At 44.4% G+C, this 26,449-nt stretch overlaps 1 protein-coding gene across 4 annotated transcripts in view; it reads left to right on the plus strand.

Annotated features, from left to right (window-relative positions):
- The first annotated feature begins 3,120 nt into the window (after positions 1-3,120).
- LOC112573966 overlaps positions 3,121-26,449 on the plus strand; it is a 31,890-nt gene continuing 8,561 nt past the window's right edge. Inside the window, exons 1-2 of one of the 4 annotated variants that reach the window (XM_025254706.1) lie at positions 3,121-3,718; positions 19,234-20,348. In XM_025254706.1, the coding sequence (XP_025110491.1) occupies positions 20,329-20,348 (20 nt within the window). In that variant the 5' untranslated portion in view covers positions 3,121-3,718; positions 19,234-20,328. Of the gene's footprint in view, positions 3,719-12,674; positions 13,472-19,233; positions 20,349-24,865; positions 25,008-26,449 lie in introns of those variants that run through there. The other 3 variants (XM_025254708.1, XM_025254707.1, XM_025254712.1) reach the window with 3 other exon arrangements.

The raw sequence follows: 26,449 nt of genomic DNA on the forward strand, positions 1-26,449 counted from the left end.
CACTCACTCACTCACTCACTCACTCACTCACTCACTCACTCACTCACTCACTCACTCACTCACTCACTCACTCACTCACTCACTCACTCACTTGTCAGTTAGGACACTTGTTTTGTCACTGTCAGATTTGAACACACCACCTTTCAGTCTTCAGACCTCGTCTCTAACCACCAGGCTATACAGCCGTTACCAACTAACGTGTCTAAAGTTCGTGAAGAAGTCAAGTTCGCCGTTTACAACAATGAACAAATCCGCTGAACCGAGACGCACGCGCCCCAGAACCGGTGACGTCATCGACAACGAGGCTGCTGTTAACGAAGATGACTAGTGCACGACGGACCACGAACACCCTGCTACTGTCCCCCTAGGTACCTCCAACTGCCAGGAACACACACGTCATACTCAATGGAGTGAACAAGATCAGAGTGACAGACGGCAACAACCTACCCGATCCTCTCCCCTCCAGACGTCATTGTACGCGTGGTCAGAGTTGTCTGCCCAGTCAATGGAGGACATCGAAAACGGACAACAGTACCCTACAAAGAACACCAACAAGAAATAAGTGACAAGATGGCCGGTCCTCCACAGTTCATGACAATTGCTATCCCATAATGTCGAGGACTTTGTGTTGACGGCAAGACACAAGCAAGACAAGGGAGAGAATAAGTTCCAGTGACTACGCGACACGAGGTGTCCGTGCTAACGGTCACCAGGACACAGCACGGGACTCACCCGTGAAAATATTTCACATCTTCAACTGCGACATCGACGGTTTGCTCGTGAAAACACGACCCTGGCTTTGTACAAAGCATTAACGTGTTTGTTATTGTGTCTTACAGACATTGCTTGACGTCAGCAGTACACTGCAATGTTTCTCTGACTTCCAACGATACTTCAGTCCTGCTTCTACACTTACATCGCAAGGAAGAGCTGCCGGCCGATATCCTTGTTTTTAGTAAAAAATGTATTTAATAAGTTTTTGCATAGACTGCAGTGTACGGTTGACAATTTGATTTTATTGCAATTTGACACCGAGTTTAACCAGACAAGTTCTGGACTTGAACCCACAGGTGAAACGCAGGGTTCGGAGACAGACCAGGAGGAGATCGATCCTCGGCCCAGAACCGGATCCGCTGGGGTGGTATGGTTGCGGCACTAGGAGGACAAAGAAGACTAAAAAGATAAGTGGGTTTGTGTGTGTGCTGCTTCCACCATTTTGTAAGTCTATGATCATGTTGAAAGCACAGTTACATCTGGACTTACAGGTCTACCACAGAGACGTTAATATTCGAATACCACTTCTACCTACCACAGCGTTCTCATGGCAACCTACTATTTCTACCTACGCATCTGGTTTTGTAACATCATTTCTCATCTCCATCTCTTCCCCAGAAGCACATTTTCCCGAGTTCCTCGACCATCTCACCGGAACATGGAGATGAAGCTGAGTTTGTAAGGTGGTCAGTGACAAATCACCGTCATGTGACCCCCAGCTTTCATGCTCGTTGACCAACGGTGACCTCGCCACCAGCTCTGTCCATTTTTCACGGTTCCTCAAAGCCCCATGGGGAGTTAATCACACCAGCGCTGTCCACACTTTCCATGTATCCTCCTCCCTGTATCTTTCCTCTTCTTCTGTCTTCTCTTCTCCACTTTCCTTATTGTTTGGGCATCGTAGTGTTGATTCCCTCTCCAATTTAAAACAAATGATATCACAGATGGTTGGCCTCTTCGAAAGTGAGACTTTTGCGATTTGTTTGTGGCTGTCGAACCTTTGCAGTCAGATGTTCCGAAATTTTTGTAAAGGAGACATGCAGGACATATAAGTCACAGGGCAGAGACATTCATTTTGTCCTTTTCAGTTAGGAAAAGAATTACCTGCAGCTGATATAAATTACATCAAGCCTTATGAAACTGATATAAAGCCTTGTGGTTACTACTTCATAGCAGCTCTCAGTTCCACGTTCGCTTGGCCCAGTGACAAGAAAAAGCTCTTCTAGGAGCCTAGAGCCAGTAAACCACTCACAGTTAGCCCACTCAATGTATCATCATCGTTATTTCCTAAGATAGCAGTTTCATAATCCACTTACCGGAAATTGGTCATGAAGCCTTTGTTGAAGCGAGACATTCGATGAGATAAAATCTGAGAAGAAAGGGAACTGCCAGGGTCAAGACTGGAACTGTTTCCCCGTCAGACAATGTTTCAAAGTACAGCACCCTTTCCTTTCTTTAGCAACCAGTAGGTGAGACAAACACAAATGTTTAGCTTAGTCTCGGGATTTTTTCTAAACCGAGTATATTTGACGGCGCCATCGTTAGGACAACAAGGAAAGGACTTTCTTTGAAGTTATAAGTTGTCGGTAGCCGTGAGATCAGATCCCGTCCCCAACACACCTTTTTTATTTTTTTTTAATTACCTTCTTTTCCGTACTCCCACCCGGCTAGCCTCTTGGTGACAAATTATGGGTAATGTCAAGTCGTTGCCGAACTTTTGCTGTACTTGTTGTCTACAGAGTTCCGTGCACTACATGGATTTTGGTGCCAACAAGGCTACCATCATGCTGTTACATTTGAATTGACTTCAGTTTCCTAAAAGGTTCTGTTCACGGGTTCTTTCACTTAAAAAATCTTAATCGTCACGTGCGCTGTGGAACAAGAAGAGACCGCATTGCTGTCACAAGACAAGACTCGTTGCTATGGCTACGTCTCATTAGTGTAAGATCAACGGCTGTTGCCATCAGTGACATCAGAAGTTAGAATAACGGTCACTCCACGTGTACTTTGCTTACCCGCTCCCCCATAAAAAACAAGAAAAAAACCCAAACTTATTTTCGCGACTAACACAGGACATTGCTGTTCTATTCACCCTGAAGCAACTTGGAGCTTAACTGCATGTTTACTCCCATTTACTTGAAAGACAATCAAGCAATAGTTTTAATATTATTTGTTGGAATATCTATCTATCTAAACAAAATTGTTTGTGATATTAAATCTGAATTTTACATTAAGATTTTTCTCCATGGATACCGTTGCTTTTTCTTAGCTTCTTCAGATCCAATGTTTAAAAATACTGTTATCTTTTCCCATAAAAATGAAAGATCGTGTCGTGGGAAATACTGACAGGAAAGGTAACCAACATACATCGATCGACGACAACCCCTTTCCCCCAAGCCTGCTCGGCCTTGTGAATGAAAGGGTAGAGAAGTACCCGGACCGCACAAGAGCGTCCCTGGGTACTCACGCTGAACCCAGTCCGCCATTCAGCTTCGCACGATTCCACACAGCGCTGGCTGTTTACCCACCCGACCTCGTTCCAAGCCGTAAACGGGTAGTCGGGTGTCATGCCGGAGCACATGCTCGCAGGTCTATAAAAAAAAAAGAAAAAAAAAAAAAGGAAGAGGGTGCGAGTCTCAGGTGTCTTCTATCCTTACCGCAGCGCTTGGCGGAGCACAGGTCCCACTCACCTGGCAGCCGTGTACGGTTACGGAAGGTTATAGTCTGACTTTGTATGACAGGTTTTACTCGCCAGTGGTTTGTAAAAGAAAAGTGAGCCAACTGATTGCTCGCAAGTCGCTGGCGAGGGTTTGCCGGATGCATTCGTGTCCGCGAGCTGTGACTAAAGCTGCCAGTTCCTGACACACCTGTTGCTACAGATTCCTACCACACCTGACGAGGCCAGCGACAGGCTCTGAATCGGGCGAGAGGCAGGTTGGCAAAGGTGAGTACCGAGATCACGTGACCATGGTCTCCTCCGTTTGTGTGAAGACTGTCCTTGAAGTTCCGTTGATTTTTGGCTGAGACATTATTGTAGTTTGTGTAGACAGGTGTATAGTCGTCACACAGGTGAGGTCTAGCATCTGGGTTGACGGTGTTCGTGCGTGGCATGGGTGTGGTTATTGTTGATGTATGCCATCTGATACGTGTTATGTAATACCTGGCATTTCTATGCTTGATAATGTCCTACTGTCTTTCTCTCTCTCACACACACACACTCACACTCACACACTCACACACACGTGGATCGTGTAGACGTGATGAAGGTGAATGTGTTACCGTCATTTTTACAAAGATTGTCTTTTAGTCAAACATTTGGCAATAATGTCTACATTTTAAAAAGTCTGTGTCTGTGTGTGTGTGTGAGAGAGAGAGAGAGAGATCTTCAGTTAGTTCCGGAGTCTTTAACCGGACCGACCTACCTGCATTTGCTTCTCGCCGTGTGCTGTATCTCAGAGAAGAGATTTCATTTATCAGTTTACGCGTTGTTGCAGGTTTAAAGGATTAGCGAGGTAATTTTTGTTCTGATGATTGAATAAAACTCATTGCAAGATAATATTTATTCTCATCTGGTGAGGTTAGTGGTGGAAACTCTTCTGTTCTGAAATACACGCCTCTAGACATGTATGCCGACACCACTCAGCGATCACCATCGTGACGTCACGACTTATCTAATGAACATCTGTTCCCAGCTTTCTCATTGGCTGCGGCCTTCACAACCTACACGTATCCATGCACTCTCGTGACGTCTGTGGTGCTGACCTCTGTGTATGGTGATGTTTGTAGGCGTGCAACTCCAAAACGAGAGATGTTATCGCCGATGTTTGGGGAAATAGTATCTTGTATCGAGAGTCATTTGATCATTAAAGACAATGTGCTTGACTAGCTCTGCACCGTGTAACTCCTAGTGTAACTCCTAATGTAACTCCTAACGTAACTCCTAGTGTAACTCCTAGTGTAACTCCTAACGTAACTCCTAGTGTAACTCCTAACGTAACTCCTAGTGTAACTACTAGTGTAACTCCTAGTGTAACTCCTAACGTAACTCCTAGTGTAACTACTAGTGACCCACTGGACACCATCGCGTCAGAACTGAATGAGTCACAACAGCCAAACAGACAAATATTCATCCACAAAATTTGATGTTACGCCACATTCCCATTCCAGTCATTTGATGTCTGATAAACCGATGTTCAGCAGGATCATGTAGTTGTTCAAACTCAGAAAGTTAAAGGTCGGGTACATATGGCTAAACGTCAAGTCGATAAGGCCATCCTGATGTGTTCGCTAGCGTGTCCTGCATGCTCGTGTGTCCGCTAGCGTGTCCTGCATGCTGGTGTGTTCGCTAGCGTGTCCTGTTTGCCGTAAAGCGGGCGCCCGTCGTGAATGTGTCGGGTCGTCATGGCGGGCACATGCGCTGTGGAACTCCACGCACAGATTATCCGCTTTACTGACCTGTAAGTGGGGTACAGCCTCCACCTCAAATCCACCCTTCAACCATACACACAGTAAACTCATTGTAATTTTTTTTATGATGTGTGTGAGTGGGGGGTGGGGGAGGTGGAATTGCAGCGAACTGAAGAGGAGGGGGTTAAATTCTGAATATCACTCGTGTACTTGCTTTTAGGAGAGAAAAAGTGTGTGTGTGAGTGCGTGTGTGTACACGTGCGTATGTGTGCTGGTAGGTGAGTGCGTGCTCTATGCTTCATTTCTGTGTGTGTGTGTATATATACGGCTTGTAGTTGTTGTCACAACAATTGTTTGTTTCTAAACACAAAGGACTAAACTGAAACCAGCATTACCGCCTCTTCTTACAGTTTGTCGTACTTTTCTGTGTTTAGAAGACAAGAAAACACTGTTCCCCAGAAAAGGTTGGAGGCGACAATCTTGACAACCACTCAGTGTTTTAATTTACTTGCGCCCATCCGTCCACACCCATCTACCCGCTCGATCCCCCATTTACTTCAATATTAAAGTTCCGTTGTCAGCAGACAAAAAAACTTTTCAAAGATTCCTTGTTTGCGATATCACGACGAAGGCAGTTTATTATGCTCCTCTGACAATTTTTTTTTTATATTTCTCAGAAATACTTTCTTACCAGGATAAAGAAAGTGCTAGAAATAACCTTGTAAGGGGAAACAAGCGCAAACCTTCGCCTGTTACCCCCTTCCTCTCGCGAAAAAAGGAAATACTTATTTATTCATGTTGTTAGCATGAACGGGTGGCCTGTGACAGCAACAGCAACAAACAAATCGTGCAAACATCTGAAGCAACATAACATTACACAGGATGTTGTATGTGCTTCACCCACCAAGGGAAATAAAAAGTATGAAGTATCAAGAAAAGTATGAATAGATATAAATCTCTGTTCTAAGTATTTCTCGCTAGGTGCTGATGTACTGGAGTGGTTACAAATATTTGTAATGCTGCTGGAATGTGTGATTGATGTAAAGACTCATGTTGTCGACTGTTGTTTCACTTTACCGATCACCCACCCGACCTGAAGGACAGCTGAGAAACTTTCTCGAGAAAAACTAAACTGTGTCTTTTCTCACTTGCTAAAAGTCTTTCGTTTATTCTTCTTTCTAAAGTGTGCAGTCAAAAGAAGTCAGAGGAACATAAACTATTCAGCCAGGGAAAGTAGAACGCCAGACAGATGTTATCTGCTTGTCACGCCTTTCATGTGAGCGTACCCGGGGTACATTGTGCGGACTGGGCCGCAGGTTTGGGGGAAAGGTTGAAGCCCGAATCTGTGTTTTACACGCGATTTTGGAGAGTAACCGATCAAAGTAAACGATGAAAGTAACCGATCAAAGTAACCAATCAAAGTAAACCATCGTTCTGCAACCAGAAATGTGGATCTGACATGATTATCCACATCAGTGTCTGTCGTGTACGGGTAGCCTACCATTTGACTTTCTCTTCCTTTTCACTCACGTGACTTTAGTATCTAGAGAGACCCACGACCTTGTGTATGCACTAATTGTTCAAGAAGAACTCACTGTCAAATATTTAGGTGAGTAATGTCACACCTCAGTTTGTGGACACGAGTGTTTCTCTCTTGATTAATGAGTAATCGACACACGTGGCCTCAGGTCTAACGAAATATTTGTACTTTACTCCACTCTTGATGTCCCTTTCCTAATTTTTTTAAATTGACAGCTCAGTTTGGGCAACGGAAGGAAGGGGGAGGTGAAGAAGTGCCGAACTTTCTAGACAAGGGAAGATAAGCAAAGCGGGGATATACCGTAATCACCTCTCACCTCAGACCTAAAGAATAGATGTAATGGAGTTTTTGTTTTTGTTTTTTTTTTTTTGGTTGTTTTTGGTTTGTTTTTACGGGATTGTGGGAGGAGACAACCAAAACCACTTGTCTTAAAGGGGAGATAATAGTTGCCTTCACGCAGTTCGCTCCCTTGCTTGCTCTGTTCCCTCTCTGTTTGTTTCCCTTTCTCCCGTGGTGCGTTCTCTAACTTACGATGTCGAGGTTTGCTGTGTGGACGTAGAGGTATGTTGCAACTCGATCTGTGAAGTAGAATTATTGGAGTCGCCATTAACTTCGGAGAAGGTGGAGATACACGGAGATAATGAAGAATAAAAATAAGTATGATCCAGGGCAACTCAAACCAAACAAACATAGTCTGAGACCCAACCACGAACGATCGGAGTTTGGCTGTCAACTATCAAACTGTCATTTAGTATTATTACCAAACGCCGCTTGCCTTAAGCAGACATCATCGCACTTCTTTATTTCTATCATCATCTATTCCTCAATGTCAATGTCTTCTTTATAAAAAACGTAAATTTCTCGCGAAATCTCTCCAAACCTCGTCAGGTCCAACCCTCATGTTTCAGTGAAGTCGGTTTCTCTCGTGGCGAATACCTAATACAAACAATATTATTCTTTTTGTGGCTTTTTGCATCATTGACATGTTTACGCATTAATTAAACATATGATTTATGTATTGATGGCTGATTCACAAATACAACACATCAGTGTTTACTTCATGGAGAGAAAAATAAAAGAGGCTCTCTGTCTCTCTCTCTCTCTGTGCTTCTGTATTTTATACACGAGAAAGTGTTTGACTGTGTGTTCTTTCCCTCGATTTTAACTTCAAACATGTTCAAAGTCGTTGTATGGGTGAAAGGGAGGGTGAGGAGAAGGGAGGGCAAGTGGAGGAATGTACTTGCTGACTGTAGTAGGTCCTCTCAACGTTCCCAAAGCAGACGGCGGCTTGTTAAGAAAAAAATGTAACTCTTTAACAGCTCGCTCCCGCTGAGTGGCTCAAAATACCAAATAAAATATAGCGAGCGAAGTCATGCATATATTTTCTTGCCAGATGAGAGAAGCCCTTGCCACAACAAGTCCGATGTACCTGTCACTTTTCACCAACGGGGGGCTGCGGTTGTTAAAGTTTGTCTCTCAAGACCTCCTCGTGACCGAAGCATTCTCGAGTCCGACCCACATTTGAATAGGGTGCTAGCCTTATATGCAAAATGACTTGCTGATACCTTTCAGCTTTCTTGTCTTTTCATCCTTCGTCCTTCGTTCACGTCTTGACATCTTGCAGTTGTTTGTCTGTAGTATTTTCGATTACTCTTGACATGATGGAGCGGAAATGAGTTAGTGAATATTAATAATTACTAAATTGAATATTGCGAGGAAGGTTAGCACGACACACGTCTGTTAGGCAGCCACAGATACAACATGAAATACCTGACATCGTTGTCGCACTGACCACCATCTCACCCAGGGATTAATGCCTGCAGATCACCAACGCTCCCATCTCCCGGCAACCAACTCGCATCTCCTGGGGCAGAACCGTTAAAAACATTCATTCCTCTCCGTGCAAGTCGTAAAATATGGACGCGATGATAACAATAAAAGAGTAAGCATCCAAGAGTGACGCCAACAGAACGAGTGCTCTCCCCTTGCGACTTCCTCTATCTCCCCCACCCCCAACCTTGTCTCCCCCCTAACCTCCCCCTTCATCCTCCCTCGACTGTCCACACGTGCGGGTCTCTAGTGATGCTGCATGCAGATGCCGGGGCGTCACGACCCCTAGCGGTGACCCTGTTTATAAAGGAGGAGAATGGCAAGGGTCAGATATTTTTGAGGGAGTGCAGGCGTTTCCTCCAGCCATGGAAGACACGATGGCCGAAGATGTCCACTGGTTTGCCTTTCCTAGGTCAGTACTTCTACAGGTCGTGTGGGTGCGAGTAGGGGCGTGTGTAGTCTTTGGGGTTGGAATAATGTTTTTACAGGTGTGTACAGGTGTGTTTGTGTGTTTGTTTGTGTGTGGAGACCTTGTCTGTCTCACTACTGGTCTGTGCGTGCATCATTCATTGTCTGCTGCTGTAAACATTTCTCTCGACAGGTGAATTATTTTGAGTTTGGAGTGTTTTGATTCTTCTGTTGTGAATGTCGCCTGGTTTGTCATTTATTTTTTTAATCTTCCTCCCACTTAGAATTTTTTTCTCTTCCATGCTTCCTCCCCTTGTCTTCCTCTCAGTGTAAATTTAGTGACTGTGTGAACTGTGATTTGTTAGAGCTTACTCCAAGTGACAGTTTGTGCTGATATCACTAAATCATGTGCACGTGTCCCTCTCACAGTGGAAGTTATGTCGGCACCTTTGATCTCAGCCATTAGGTTTTGTAAAGTCTATAACTGTTGTTTTCACTGACCTGTTCCTCTCCATAATTACTTTTAATAACAATTCTCTGAAATTACACTTCATATACGTATTCCCCCATAGCACGTGTCTTATCTTTGTCATTTTTATTAAAACACAGAATTATCCCCATACGTACATTAAAACTACGCTGTGTAGGTATTTGACTGTATTTCCCACGACTAGTGTCTTGTCTGTCATTCTTAAATACCTGCATAGTTATTCCCGAGGTAGGTTACAATATCTCAAAATACCACTAAGCTATAATACAATATACAGCATGCTATGTTGGCTGATATGTGGTCAGAAGGTTTGTTAGCGAGGGACATCGTGTTTACCGCGTGCTGATGACCTGCTGACCCCAGGTCTGGCTCCTCACAGAATGTAGTCCTGTACATACGACAACCTCGCTTTCTCTCGGCGTAAATGGGAAACACGGACATGGAGCTGTCGTCTGTGTCATTATTAGACAATCTGTTTAAATCTGTTGCGAAGGGCTCAAGGTGGATGCCTGTTGGGAGAAAAGAATATAAACGAGCAGCATTCCTTTCAGTTTTCGTGGGTCCGTAAGTCGTCGATGATGGAATGAATGAGATAAATACGTTTCATAATACATAATACGTAATGCATAATACACAGTACATTCACACATCAGGCTCAGCTATACGAGGGGTGTAGGGGAGGGACCTCTGTACGCCACACCAAGCTCCAAGGTCGTTGCATTCCTTCGTCAAGTGCCGTCTGGTCCCGGGGCGTCGCCACTGTGACCCAGCATGCCTCGCGAGTCCGGGTACAAACACCCAAAGACACTGAGCGAATGGTTCTCATGTATACGCGCTCTCACACACACACACACACAGATAGACATACACATCAGTAGAAACAGGCCGACAACGCTGACGTCAGCATTGTACCTTGTCAAGATGTCGGCCGATGGAAGAGCTTTACCCAATCATTGGAAAAAAATCTTCGCCATAGCTGTCCTGTTGAAAGTTTTGTTGTAACAGGTAACACTATCTTGCGGTCTGAATCACCTGGCTGCCACGTGTCTACTGTTTGTCAAAGTTTGCGCTTCGTTCAGCCAAATAACAAATGTAAAAACCAAACAGAAATAAACACAACTGCCATTAGCGTCAGGGTTGGGTTCTAACCCGAGCGTTAGTCCCACGATCCGAAGGGTGGGGTAGCTTGAGGTATGCGGAACATACATGTCAGTCAAAAGCCGGGTGCGTCTGGTAATATTAAAAGACCCATGCACGCGAAGGATGTCAGGAGAGAGACAGAGACAGAGACAGAGACAGAAGGCTTATGTTGACGAGAGATCTATTTTCGACCACGTGATTGGCAGGAACAGGTTTTGCGTGTGATGACGACATGGCGAGCTGTTGCTTGTTGGGTCGCTGGGTTGCCCCGTGTTGTTGTTGCTCCGCGAGGGTTCCTCCCGGTGTCGCCATGGTGACGAGGGCCGTCAGCACCGTTGCCATGTTGCCTGTTGTCCACACCTTGCCACGCTGTTAACGCCGTCTCTCCCACCCCGGGTGTGTGGTGCTGTGTAAATACTGTATTTCTAGACACTTTGATGAATGACAAAGGGCTGTCGTCAACAATAAACAGCTAACATGACAACAACGAGTTTTCTCGTGTTCTCATTGAAACAAAGTTGACCCCTTGTTCCTCCGATTTCGATGTTCTAACTGCAAAACTATTTTGAAAACTGAGCGAACATTATAATTTTTTTTTTTAATCAACCATCAAAGAAGTCCTCAAATTGAAATTATCTTTAAGATTCACAATAATTAATTAGTCTTCAAGCAGGAAGGACAGCCGAGCTCGTGTGTGCAGTGTTGACATTCAGTAAAGACTATGAATCACTGTAGCTACATGCTAGGACAGTTTATTAGAAAAACACTTGGAATAACTTGTTTCTCGACGATTTCCGTGGAGAAGTATAGAATGTAGGAAAGATATATTGTAGTCGGATTATATTGTCCTCGTGAAATGTCACATTGTGTAAAAATAGAAGACGAAGGGCAAAGTATTTCCTGTCTCGGTGGCTTCAACCTCTCGATCGTGACATGCGGCCATCCCTCCCTGTCGCCATCCTCCACACATGGCCACCACCTCGGCGAACTGTAAATCACATCGACAGCAGCACCTTTCATGGAGGACGGGAGGGCAGAGGCTCGGGAGGAGGATTATCTCCCCCCTGCAACTAAGTTTTGTGGCGGTCAGGGGGAGACAAGTTTAGGGATGTGACAATTGTTCCCGATACTCTGCCTCCGTCCTTCGCTTTGCTCTCCACACCTCAAGCAGCCTGCCAGCTACTCAGCATTTTGTTGTAAATCATAGTTTTATGCTTTCCAGCCCCAGCTTTCCCTTCTCTCTCTCTTCCCCTCCTACTTTACTCGTTTTAATTTACTGCTGCCAGCCCCCGTCGCGTCAGTTAGTTTATATCTTTTTTTATTTCATCGTTTTATTGTTCGTGTCTTTCTTTGATTTTTATTTCCTTTGTCGTTTGTTTGTGTCTTTATTTGTTTTGTTTTTTTCTTGGTTTTGATCTTTGAAAACGTTTTGGTTTATTGTGTTTTTTGTTTCTTTTTTCTTTCTTTTACTTTTTTGTTCTTTTTAGTTGTTTTTTGTGCTTTTTTGCTGTTTTTTATTTTTAGTTTAGTTTTTTACTTATTTTTATTTTTTTTCTGTTTGAAGTTTCTTTTTTCTTTGCTTTTTTCAATTATTATTTGATCGTTTGTTTTTTATATTTTTTAAAAAGTGAATGGGTGGGGTAAAAAAGTGAAGTGAGCGTGTGTTGAATGGAGGAGGGTTGGTATTATTGTGGTTAATATGGTTTCTCCATATTGCGCTCACACAGAGCAGTGTGCGGTATAATTCAAAGTAAATTAAACTCACCTGAAGTTCGACAAAACTCGTGAAACGGGGAAAAGTGTGTGGAGGATATTTTCTCCGTCTGTCAAGGATGGTTGATGTTATACTCGTCAAGTGGCGGTGCCGGGTACCAGGCGGATGTTGACACATGATGATGAGGCTCAGTGCACAAGATCGATGTTGTGAATCACTTTGTAGCGATGAGGGTCAGAGGTTGCACGACTGTCATCTGACCTGAAGTCCCACGTTTGTGTGTGTGTGGGCGTGCATGCGTGCACATGTGTTTTGTTTGTTTGTTTGTTTGTTTGTTTGTTTGTTGCTGCTCGTGCTGTTGTTTTGTTTGCGAAAGTTTTGTTTCGATGGCATTGTGCTTCCGCATCAACTTGATAACTAAGGGCAGTGAATACAGCTAAGGGAGATAATTGTATTAAACGGGAAGTAATGGAGGAATGACACGAGAAAGTGCTACTGAGACTCAGTTCTCTCTTGTTCCTACAGTTCCTTGTGTCGCACTACAGCTCAGGTAACAGACACAAAGGCTTCAACAATGGATGTTTCTGGAAAACAAGGATTCTCACTTGGTTCACACGCGCCATGTTGTTGACAAGGTGTGACACATTGAGGACAGCAATGGAGGAAAAGAAACATGAGGTCTGGAGGACAAGCGTGGGTGGATGACACACCTCCTCTGCTCGAACGGAATGTTCTATTCTCTTCCACCCCACACGATCCCACAAGAGTCGCCGAGGTGTGGCTGCTTCTCACGACCGTGTAAATACGGGATTCACGTGACTTCTGGTCAACAGGCCTGTGCATCAATGAGGTCCCTAATGGATGATAAACAATCATGCAATTACACATCTGTACTCGTACTCTAGTCGCCTGTCCTGTCCGGCCATTTTGCCTAACTTTTTGGTCGACTGGTCCCACGCTTTTCTACCCGGATATGTCGCTGAATGATTTTCACGGAACCTCTACTTTTCCCAGACACCTACGTAGTCGTCATGAGATCCTACATTCTCTCTGACAGTTAAAGCCTCGAGCAGCTTTACTCAACAGCCAGCGAACATCACATCACTCGTGGACACCTGAGTGTCTGTCAGTGTTCTGTCCTCGTGTACTGAATGGCGAAGACAAACAGGTGAGTGACTGGTCTCATTCTCTTTCTTCTTTTAACTTTTCTGCTTGTTTTTGAGGTATCGTGTGGATTATTCTATCCATTCTCTTCGTTTTTCAGTCACACATTACTTTATGCAATCCTTTCTGCCGATTATCAGTGGCTTCAGCATGCGCCCATGTCTATGTATTGGCCTTCAAGACCTGCCTCCGATTCCACAGACACTGCTAGTATCTTTTTTCCGTCCGAACTGTGTAAGTGCAGAGAGTCTGGTCTGATGCCCATGGGATTCTGCACAACAAAACATTTTTGTTAATCCCTTCCTTAAATTAATTAATTAATCTGCTATGCGACTACAACAGACATTACACGATGGTTACCTCTTTATAAAAAGCAGGAACTGGTGCCAGGTGTGTGAAACCCTTCCCTCGAGTGCCTGTCCTGGCCATGATGGGGTTTATAAGTGGATGGCGGGAATAAAAGAATGCAGATATCACGTGGTTCTGGCTCTAAGGTTCTGATCCCACCTTCTGTCTTCTGTCTGTTGTCCAATGCCTGTCGGAGTGGATGAGACTCATCAGCTAACATTGTAGTCAGTTGTACAGAAGCTTGTGATATGGTGTCTCTAAGTCCTTCTGCCCTCACAATCACAACTTCTGCTTTGTAAATATTTTTATTCATATGTAACCTATAATAATAATACAATGTTTGTTTCGGCATGAGGTTAAAGTATATTAAAAGATGCTCTCTATGGAAGACTGTGATAAAGAGACAGCAATCAGGTAACCACCGCTGGAATGCACTCCTCTCTCTTTCCTTCACATGAAAGCTCCCATAAATTACAGGCAGTAAACGGACCGTGAGAGCAGTTTTATGTAAATTTATTGCAGTTACGTGTCTCCTACTCTCCTACTTACTCTCGTACTCAGGAGAGTATCTGAGTGTCGGTCTGTGGGACATGCCCGAGCAATGTCCTTCTGCCTCACTGAGCAGACATGAAGCCAACGGTTTGTTCAGTCTGCCGGAGGAACTGCACAAAGAGAAACAGGATAGTATCAGGATGAGGTCTTAGGTGTGTTTGCATTTACAGCTCGTCTTCGGGGTAGGACAAGGTGCTGTATAAATAAACATTTATTTATTTATGCACGCGATGGGATTGAGGCAAGGACAGTGGATGGGCTCCTGCTGGCTTGGCCACCATCGGCTTTGAAGTCCTGGCCAAGGTTGCCTCTGGTCTCTTCAGTCAGCTTTTGTTGTCTCTGTCTGCAGGAGATGTTTTGCGCTCTCCAACAAGTGCTTCAATATAGTTGTTGGTTTTAATGGCTGTGACGAGTGCTACAACAGCCACCTACTTTAATGACTTTTCTATGAGGTTTGGAGGGCTGTCCTCTTTCTATTCTCCTCTCTACTTTCAACTCTTGAAAGTCGGCTCGTTTGAGAGGATGCTATCTTGTGAGGACTAGACCCAACCTTTTGATAAGTAAGGATTCTCTGATATAAGTCTACTTCATGGCCAGCTTTTAACCAGGTTTTCAGCCACACCTTCAACTTGAGGTTTTTGTCGGTGTCAGACCAGCTTGCCTTTCACAACACCTTAAAATGTTTCCATGAAGGAAAAAACCAAGACTTCTTTTAAAAGTAGTTTACATGGGACTTCCCTACCTGTCTTTTTCAATTAATGTCAAGGAGAATACTGCAAAGGCAAAGTGAAAGGTACAGTGGGATCGTCTGCATCAAGTCTCACAAATAAGACAACCCGCAAGACGAGAAAACGAAAGAATCAAAGTACAAGCCAGCGAATTTTTTCATTGAAAATTATTAAAGTCACGTAGACAGACTGTTATGTCACAATATTTGTTGGTATGTGCACATACCATGCGATGCCCCAGTAACCCGTTGATTGCTAGAGGCCTGGGGTTCATTGTCTTCTTGTACTGAGTACCTCTGATGGCTCCCTCTACCCATGGTGGCTTGGGGAACTTTCCTGCTCGATCCTCGGATTTCCCCACCTACTTAATTTTTCTTATCTTCCTGTATTCACGTTTCCTGCACTTCCTTTTTCCTCTTCCTATGCAGATATTTTTCCTGTGACATATGCATTCACTCATGTGACCCCTTGCATAACCCTGATGGAGAGCGAGCGGTTCGCACCAACATAATAATCTTAATTCTTGTAGCAAGATACATGGCGAAAAATAAAACCAAGAAAGTATATTAGTATAATGTGTGATGTAATTAAATTTTAAACAAAACTTCAAAGAAAGAGAAACCCAGCAGTTTTTAAAAGGTTGTAGAAGTCACGTGACCTAACGGTCGTGAGGAAAGGGAGGTGCACACTTTTCACGGGGTTGGGGGTCACCTTTTCCTTCAAGGGGGGGAGGGGGTCTAGACTACCCACTCGGCCACTCCCTTCCCCCAACACACACTCCTTCCTCCACGAGACAGGAAGATGCGGAAAGAAAGGTGAGTATGTCTGCAGTGAGTATGTCTACATCAGCCATGTACACGCACACAAACGGGGTACACGCACAGACATGCGCACACACACACACACAGACATGCGCACGCACACACACACACACACACACACACGCGTTATTGCACACATACATTATACATAATGAGATCGAGTTATCTACGAACTCGTTTCGTATCCAGCCTACCGTACAGATAAACAACCAGACACTGAAAGGTTGAACGATTTGATTGGAACAAAGCTTCTCGAACCATCGGCGGAAAGAGGATTGGCACTTATCGCAACAAGGACTTTGATGATCTTAGTAACAGCTCAGGAGGGACTCTAGGAAACCAGTGTCCCCCCGCCTCACCCCTCACCCCCTCCAAACCAACCTCCCAGTCTCGCCCCACAGGTCTCCCTCCCCACTCCCCCGTTAGTGACTTTTACTGTGACATCCACTCGGGTGACTGACCTGTTCTACGCATGCGCGAACAGCGGGTGGCGTTACCAGCTTCACCAACCTTCCCTCCGTCATTGTGTTCCCTCACTCTATCCACAGCTAAAGCCTACACTAAAACCTTCACCCTACTCCAAACCTAAACCCTAACCCAAAACTAAATCATACATCTCGAGCTTATTAAAACATACACTGCACGCTCTCAGAACAAATAAAAACAAAGCATATACCTAAGAAAAAAATCCAAAGCTTTCACCGTTTGCTCTGGCAACCCCTCTTTGTTTACTTTTTGCTAGAGCAGCTTTTTGTTATAAATGTTTTGGTATAAAATACTGATTCATGTTAATGTTCACAAGTATTCTAGCATTTCTTATTGGTTTATTTTATGTGAATAATGGAATTTATTCAGATGGTGTTGTCACAATTAAAGATTCACTAAATAGTTTAGGGCTGTCATGGGTTTGAGAGAAATTGAGAAATAATTATCCCCCTCCCAACCAGTTTTAATACAAGATTAGAAGATGTTTATTTGAGGTGTCTATACAAATATCATCTCTGGATTTAATATATATATATCTTGGAGTTACACAATGCATCACGCCTCTTTATCTATATCTCTATATTACTATATCTCTACATTACTATATTGCTATATATATATATTATATATTACTATATTATCTTATACGGACGCTGTAAAGTTTAAGCGTAGAACCTGAAATAACAATCTTCCAGTCCAAAACGAAACGATTTAACAATATACCCAGATACCAATGGTGAACTAAATGAAAAGCTTGCAGACAATGTCCACTACAGTCTAGTTGTGATTACTTCAAGAATGAAAGAAAAAGATTATTTCCTAAATGTTACCCGAGTTCAGTTAAATTTAATCTCTTCTACAAAAGCATGAAATGAGAAAACTTATCCAATTTACAAAAACTATTTGTGAGAGCTTTGATAAACAATGTCGCTGTTGTCGTGTTAATGGACTACAAATATTGTTTACATCATTGCCTTCTAGTATCATTGTGTTATTTATATTTATTTAAGCATTGTATGGATGAAGTATAGTTGTGTATAATGTCAAATCCATACCTCGCTAGGGGTGAATGAATAAATTAGTGTCTAATATAATAAAATGCGAGAGCAATCACAGGTAAGCTATTTGAAAAATTGCAGTTTATCGGACAGTTGCGCGCTCGTGCGTGAAATTCAATGAGGGTGTGCAGGTGAGTACAAACAAACAAACAACCCACCCTCTCCACACCCGGCTAAATGGTGAGCGGCGGCGGGTGGCGGGTGCGAGTCTCCTACCTGCCACCCCGCGCGGCGCTTTGACTACCCGAGCTTTGATCATTAGCACGTGACAGGCGAGTCCGTGTTAAACAAACACTCAACTGTGTCACATTGTGGGGAACATAATTTAAATCCAGAAAATTTCATGAAATAACTATGTATAGCCATTACAGTCCAAGACTGAAATTCGGAAGTAATTAACTCTTCAAGAACACGTCCGTATAATTGACAAGAATTTTTAGTTACAAGAAATTGTTAATTAGAAAGTTTTTAAAATTTTGTGACAAATGAAAGGCCAGTTCCTAGAACCACACCGGATCTGAACTCAGTTAACCCGGCTTCAGTTCAGATGTGCAGCCACATTGTGTAAACTCTAGTTATTGACTTACGCAGTGTGAGGTGATTACTTGTGAGATGTCCGTGAACCGTGGGCGAACACACAAACACACATTTTCTGAAAACCGAGTATTGCCTCTGTTGCACTAGGTACGAAGCTTGTTTCAGGTTATAATTTAGGATACGAAATATCCGATATTTTAATAGCAGACAGATCAGTGACTAGAGCAGGGTAGACTAAAGGAAAGTACCCGGGTACACAAATACATAAGCGCAGCGCGATCTACCCTGGGACCGTTTAGGTTCGGTCACTGCCCAGACACCCAGCTTTACACTTCGTCAACCGGGTGTTCAAAAATTTCTTTTGAAGTATTCTCTAAATGACTATAAAAGAAAATCCTTTTATTCCTGGGTTTTCTAGACCACCCTGTGTCCTAGTCCTGGCTTACGAACCACTTCACACAAAGCCCGACAGTGTATGGCCACCCGAAGACTGTAGTTCTGTACGGGTGGTGCAGGAAGTACCCCTGACATGCTTCATTGGGCACAGAAACTAACGGATCCTTTACGTCATGGCTTTATTGGGGGAGGTCAATGTGAGAGAGATTGGTGGAGAGAACTACTTTACCTGACGGTTAGTCACAGTGCTGCAGGTGTGGCGAGGGGACATGCGCAGTGTGTGTGTAATGACTGGAATCCTTCAGGTGGTCCACCCGCTACTTGTTGGCGAATACAACTTACATCACACTGTTCTTCGTTCTGTTTGTGTTCTTCCTCTACACCCTCCTCTCACAGACTTCCCAGTCTCTGCACACTTCTATGAGAGGTCTGTGCTATGAGGGACTTGGTTTGAGTTTCACCTGCAGAGAGTCGTATCGATACCGTTGACACTCCAGGACCGTTCCTTGCTTCACCAGTCGAGTGCAAGGTAGGAACAGGTGTCATTGATAGTCAGAGAGATCACGTGCTAGCGTGTCAGAGGGTGGATTGAAAAAGTCACATACCCGTGAACAGGTCACATACCCGTGCCCTCCGTTCATACAGTGTATGTCCATGTCTACACATGTAAGTATCGAATGAACACTTTGTCAGGAGGAGAACTTACACAATGTTATGGAAATTTTTCGCAGAGGATTTCGTGAACATGCGAATAATTCTAAGAAAGTGAAGAAGCTAACGATTCTTATATCCTATTGTATACATTGTATGGAGTGTATCTCTTTATCCTATATCTGATAGGAGCAATGGATTGAAGTGCTTGACCATGATGCAGACTTTCCTGTGAGGACATGATGCCATCCTGTCGATAGCTGAATCAGGAAGCTCTAGTAATCCCACCTTCCTTTCAGAGCTGGTTGCTATAGTGACCACGGCCCAGTATCAAGCAGTTAAAGGTGACTTGCAATACAATTAGCCAAAGCAAATAACGAGAATTGGTTTTGTCGGGAAAACTCACAGGTACCTTAGAGTGGAGGCACGTGACACTAGTTAAATTGTTAAATCGCTATTTTACCTGCAAGATATCAGGCTTTGTCCAGGTGAGCGCAAGGCAACTGAATTAATGTCAAAGTAACTGACAGACACTTTCACACTTTCACTTCTGCCTGAGTTAGTGGATCGTTCCGTGTGACCACTTCAGGCCGCGAGTACAACTACAAGGACTCATCAAGCGTTTCCTTTGGATTCATGATCAGAGTAATTCGACTGCTGGGAACTTTTTTTTTACCCTTACGCGGTTTGAATTTGTTGAGCGAGACTTCTACTGAACCAGGTGCAAACAGATGATGTACAAGTGTTTAGCTACATTAAGACTGCGCCTTGTCGCTCGGAGAGAGACAGGTGAGCTGACTTGGCAGCGGCTGGAGGATTGTGTTTATTGTAGGACATTCCTTCCCCTCCCTACCCTTGTTCTGCTACCTTGGTGCCCGTGTTCTCCCACCCGGGGTGTATGTGCGAATGAAGGCCATGGTGTGAATAGAGAGACTGTTGTGCTTTTTCTGTATGTACAGCACTCAGCCACTAGGCCCTCGCTGTACACCTAAGTACTAAGTCCCTCCTACGGTCACGTGGGCCCACAGCTCGCAGACATTCACGTAGCACGTGTCGGGGAGGGTGCCAGAGGGAGGAGGAATGGAGGAGATTTGAATTTGAAGGAACTGTATTGTTACCCTGTTAGCACTGGCACTGGCCTCCTGCTCCCTTCCCTCTCCCCCTCCTCAAGTAACGACGGTGAGGATCAGCAAGACGACAGACAGGATGGACAGGATGGACAGACACCATGAGGGTCTGTAGCTACTACCAGGAGCGCGAGGTCTCCACGTTGTGCTGACTGCCATGTCCTCCCTCTGCTGTTGGTGAGTCGGTGTGTGTAGGACAGGGAGGGGAGAGAGAGAATTTGTGTTCAAAGTGTGTGTGTGTTTATTCTTGTGTTAGTATGGATTAATGTTATGGAGTTACTACTGCTTAGAAATATCTATAATATATTAAGAAAGATATAAAATGTTTAGTTCATGAAACCTCATCAAATTGATTTTGTATGTAACTCGTAACACATATGTATGAGTTGTTTTAGCGACAGTTAGTTTAGCTAGCTATCCACATAAAACATTACACTCACTTCCAAATATCATAAAACATATTTCAATAGTAACAACACCACCACCACCACCACCACCACCACCACCACCAACAACAACAACAACAACAACAACAACAACAACATTGTGCTGTTGCTTGCCTTGTGGCAGGCTCGTATGTATGGATGTCTGTAACTCGGACATTAATATTTATTTACTGCGTGCCGCCTGTATCAGTAAAGATCGAGACTGTCTGTCTGTCTGTCTGTCTGTCTGTCTGTCTGTCTGTCTGTCTGTCTGTCTGTCTGTCTGTCTGTCTGTCTGTCTGTCTGTCTGTCTGTCTGTCTGTCTGTCTGTCTGTGTTGTTTGATATTCTTTTCTTCTTGTTGTTGCTTCTTTTATCTCTTTGTTTGTTATTGTGGCTGTGGTGTTTAGGGTATCGGTGATTTGTTGGCGAGTTTTCCAAGTGACCGTGCCAGACTGCCAGACATTGTACCTGTGGTGTCGAGACACTAAAGGTATGTGTTTGTGTCACGCGACACAGTCGTTAGCAAACACGCAACAGTCGAATTAAAGGCGGGTGTGTCTCGTGCCGGGTGACAACATTCCTTCCGTCAATCTGAAGCTGGGTCATCTGACAGCGAGAGTCACGTGTATGGTGCTAGTCCACTACCTGGCACGGGTGGGGACACCCGACATAGCTCGTATACCCTCGTCCTACCCTCCGCTGCCTATGTCGAGTATGCACAAATGCACACACACACACGCACACACACATGTTCAGGGTTTATTATTGCACCTGGGTGACGCACTTCACTTCGTCAGCCCTGCACCTGCCCTCAGCTAAAAGCGTAGTTACCTAAGTACCCGCCATCCTAGCAAGCCCCCTCTGTGGCTAGAGGCCATAGCCACCCTCAGTGCCACCAAGCACCCTCTGTACCAGCATCTTTGGGCCGCACACCAGACAGGGCCTCTAGATGTTTACCTGATGTCTGATGTCTGCACCTAGGCTCGTACTCATGGGTAAAAATACCCAACGTGGTTACGGAACTGACTGGATGTGAACCCGTCAGGCAAACTAATTCCGACAGGAGCCACCGAGCAGGTGAACTGACCGGCAGAACGGGGATTCCCCGTGGAGGTTGCCATGGGGTCAGAGGGTGAGCGGAAAAAAAAAAAAAAAATAGAAAACGCTGCGGTCATTGTGATCAAGTGATGTTCTAGTAAATAAGAGATGATAGTAAGATGTATTTTTACTCGGAAACATGTAGAAGTAGTTGAGTGTACCGTTCCACACCTAGCTGAGCAAACGTTCAGATGTATTTCAGTGTTCACATGTAGAAGTAGCTCAGTGTAAGTGGTTCAGCGTCTCTAAGCTTTCACAGCAAAGACCTCCGTGACCTACGTGGGAACGGTTTTCCTTCAAACGTTTTACGTCCACGGGTCACGTGACGGGGACCTTTGAAGTACCGCACGTCGGGATTTTGCGGAGGTCTCCGCCATCCCTATTTGTTTATCCTCTTCTGTACGCTGTCTTTCTTACCTGCTCCCTTCGCACCCGTACAAACACCCTCTTGGTGAGGTCTGTGCGCTCGTGTTCAAGTCCGCACCAAGGTGTGTGTACACCTCGCGGCGGTTTATTGGCTGATAAGAAAAAAGGCGGAGGGCAAAGGCGACAGTTTATGGCGAAAGTTTATGATTGTTAGCGTTCAACATTCAACAGTCGTTCGAGTTCGCTTTTTTCATCCGAGGAAAGGAGGCGAGTTTACATTGCCAAAACTCTTAAAGGCGGCCTAGAAAAAATATACTGACTGAGATTAAGAAAAGTGAGAAGTTGAGGGGAGGAGTTCAAAGTTTAACCAAGGCTTTCACCGACGGATAACGGTCCTGTGGGAGAGAAAAGTAGATATCATGGAAATTCTTTTTTTACTACCTCCCTCCTTTCTCTGTCTCTCTCTTAATAACCATTGTTTACAAAATGTTGCCTGATTTATTTACTACGGGCTAAAACGATGACGGCAACAAGTCGATGTAATATATTTACGTATGTATGTATATGAATGGATGTTATATAATTATGTGTCTGAATAAGGGTTCATGTAAATATGTGCGTGTATGAGTTATGTATGTGTGCATAAGTTGGTAATTGTGTGAGTTAATGTAATGTTATATGTGAGACTCTCTTTCTCTCTCGTCGTTTTCACTCACTCCATCCTGTTTTCTTTTTTTCTTTTTTTTTTTTTTTGGGGGGGGGGGGTGTTTTTTGTTATCTTTGGTACGTCTGTTGGTTCACTGAGTCATATCATGTGATCAGTTCATGTTTGCCGACCTCTGTCATCTATATTTCTATGACATGTTCTAGTCCAAGATGTCTGTATAAGCATCGCGGCTTTACTTTGCAAGTCTGTGAGTCCGTGACAAACATCCTGGAGCTGACAGACCGAAGTAACAAATGTCAGCGTGCCATGGAGTGAGGTCCGATCAACCATAATTATTTTATTTGCATTGATTTACAAAGTTCATTTTAAAGATATATTTAATTAGTCAAATTCGTATCTAAAAAGCTTGATTTTGCTTGACATATACATGCAGGCGCGCACACACACAAAGCATGTCATGATAAAATAGCATAAAATAAAATATTTGTGTTCAAATACCTGTACCTGTGATGACAATACTTATCGCTTGCTCAGTCCTTCAAACATGACCCGTCCAGGACCCTCGCCTGTCGATGCTTGCCCGTAGTCAATATTTATCATTATGTATCTCTTCAAATCTGTCTCATCCTGTCACGACATGTGTGTCTAGCAATGACCCCACCCAGACCCTGTGATGGGTGGAGGAGCAAATTACAGACTCGCCTGGAAACGCCCGTGAGTGATCCGTGTGTGAACACCCCATTGACGATACAGTGTTTGGTGAAATGTGTTATCACACTGCTGTTATCACACCTGTACACATACAGACTGTCTGCAACACACGAGTTAAAGTCTCACTGGAGCCAAACAAATTCACTTCAAGTCATCGGCAAAATTCAGCTTTGGTTACTTTCCTGCAAACAATTCGTTGTGAACTTTGTTTTGCCCTCTTTCCAAGACAGACGGGAAATGTGATGTAGAAAAGCTTGTATACAGATTTTCAGTCTTCTACTAAACAAAACCCATTCTACTTTTTTAATTGTTGGACGAGTCTGCCTTTAAGTCTGTTGTCTCAGTTTCTCGGGGTTGTAATGTAAATTTAAGGTGTGATGATGCAGTGTAGTCAACTGGATGATTCACCCTCGTGAAGCCGGTGTTTTGTCCTGTTCATGAGAGGCCGGCAGCCGGGTGGCGTGATACCCGCTAAGACCGTATTAAACATGGCATTGGAGACACCTACCCGGCACATTAACTGGGTGTTGCTGAAGGGAGTAAACACAGGTCTGAGTATAGATACCTCCTCCCATGCTAATCCACAGATTTTCATTGACATCTGCCATCTTCGTTCTGGCTTCTCATCGCCTCATTGCTTTTGTCATTTACATCGTCGATGTGGATTCTGCTATAGCACGACAGGCTTATTCACTGTTTCATCAATACTGCATAATGAGAGATATCATGTCATCATCTAATCAAGGTGAGAAGTTGATAAGTTGCTGAGCCCCAAGGTGTGACAGTCACACTCACAGACTTTCATGATCTGTGTTCACAATAATCTACCTTCTCTGCTTTCCCTCGTCAGAAGAGCGGCCCCGGCGTTCACTCATTCCAACCGCCATTGTGGGTAGGACACAATTTTTCTCTCGCCGTCTGGCACGATCATATTTTTTTCATTTATTGTTCCCTCAGTGTCTATAACCCAAATCGTAACTACCCTTTATACTTTCTTATCACTCATCCACCCGACCTTTCTCGATCCCTTCTTTTGCCGTTTTGTTCGCGGAACACATTCCTTGCTGTATACTGCCTGAGTCTTTCATTGTGCACAGAACTGACAGGTTAGTCTGCTACCCGAGACCTCAGGCTGGTCTGTCGTCTGCGTTCACAAAGGTCACGGGGCCCGTTTGAGTTCCACCCCACCCTATCATCCTCCTGTGGTGGGGGGACCAACAGTGCGTGTGAAAAAGCTGCGATAACCCACCGTCCGGTCCTGGTTAGGCACCTGTCGGTTTTATTTGCTTTCTTCCGTCCGACACAGGGATTTTCTGTAATCCAGCGTTTAGTGCAGCGAACCTATGCGAGCCCCGAGTCCCGCCACAATTGCTTTTATAGGGGGTAGGGGGAGCTCAGAGGGGCAGGGGAGAGCTCAGAGTGGGGTGGAAGTAAGGAGTAGTTCACGCAAAGCGTATCGGATTACAAGCACAGAGTGACGGACGGACAAACAAAAGGCAGGGACCACGCTAATACGCATATTCTGCTACACTGAAGGACGTTTTGTGGAGCGTTAAGTGACACACAGGTAAGTCTGCCGGGTACCACGAGTGCGGGTATCTCTCAAATAGCTACTTTAGTTTTGCCTGTTTACGTGCTGGCGTGCTTCACCCAATTTTCTCGTCGGCTGAGTCTTTGCCACGTTCGCGATTTGGAAATAACTGTCTGGGAATCTGCTCGTGTTGATTTGCTTTAGAGACGTACATGCATACATGCACACAAACATACAGATATATATATATATATATTATGCACCTGTCACGCCAGAAAAAAAGATCAAAGTTAAGACAGGGAGGGTGTCAGGGAGGCTGAGCGTTAAATACAAGGCGTTTCCGAGATAAGAGCTGATGCTGCCTGCATCGTCATTGCTGTAGACAGAGTAGTTGACGTCATTGTTGTGGACAGAATAGCTGACGTCATTGCTGCAGACCGAGTAGTTGACGTCATTGCTGTAGACAGAGTAGTTGACGTCATTGCTGTAGACAGAGTAGTTGACGTCATTGCTGCAGACCGAGTAGTTGACGTCATTGCTGTGGACAGAGTAGTTGACGTCATTGCTGTAGACGGAGTAGCTGACGCCAGGCACCAGAAGGAGGGACTGTACGTCGTGAAGACAGACAGACAGCAATGACGACAGAATGAAGCAGCAGGTCTAATGCCAGGAGCTGTGCTGTAGTACACCGACACGAGGAACAACAAGCCAAGACAAAGTATGTCAACAAAGTAAACAAACAAACCACCGGTAAGTGCGCAGCCCGAGTTACCGCAGCGAACATCAGAAAAAACATAAATCACATCAATCAGAGCTCGTTGGAGTCAGACGGCGATAACTGCGTCGACGATCTCATTGCAAGCGCACAATAGTCCAGCAGGGCAGGTCAGGGATAAACAGTAGATCACATGACACAGGACACAATCAGATGAGAAATGTCAACAGTAAACAGATCCTTGTAGATAAACACAACAATGTACAGTCCACCTCGAGTTCGGGACATCAGACAGCACTGACATCAATAAACACGTGTACACGTGGACAGACAGACAGGTCAAGAAATGCATGCATACATACCATGTACACACATGCTCCTCCCCTTAGTTATGTCACGTGTGTGTGTTGATGTCACCTGCACAACACGATGTTTGTAAGCAGGTGTGTCAGGAGTCACGCTTGGCTTCGTCATCCGTGCCGTTTGTAGCTGCCTCCCGTGGACTATGAATAATAAACTATTGGAGTACCCTGTCTACCCGGCATTCACTACCTGTACCCCATTGATGTACCCGGTCTGATAGTCCACGTGTACGTCTGTCTTGTACCTGGGACACCTGTACTCATGTGTGGGGTGTGACACACGTCTGTCATCTGTTTATAGGTGTGTATGTTATGTGCGTCTGTGCGTTGTATCGTGTGTTCGTTTGTACAAGCATCTGTGTGTAGGTGCATGCGTCATACTTACATCTATACATGCATCT

The sequence above is a fragment of the Pomacea canaliculata genome, linkage group LG10, assembly GCF_003073045.1.
Source record: "Pomacea canaliculata isolate SZHN2017 linkage group LG10, ASM307304v1, whole genome shotgun sequence".
Taxonomy (NCBI): Eukaryota; Metazoa; Mollusca; class Gastropoda; order Architaenioglossa; family Ampullariidae; genus Pomacea; species Pomacea canaliculata.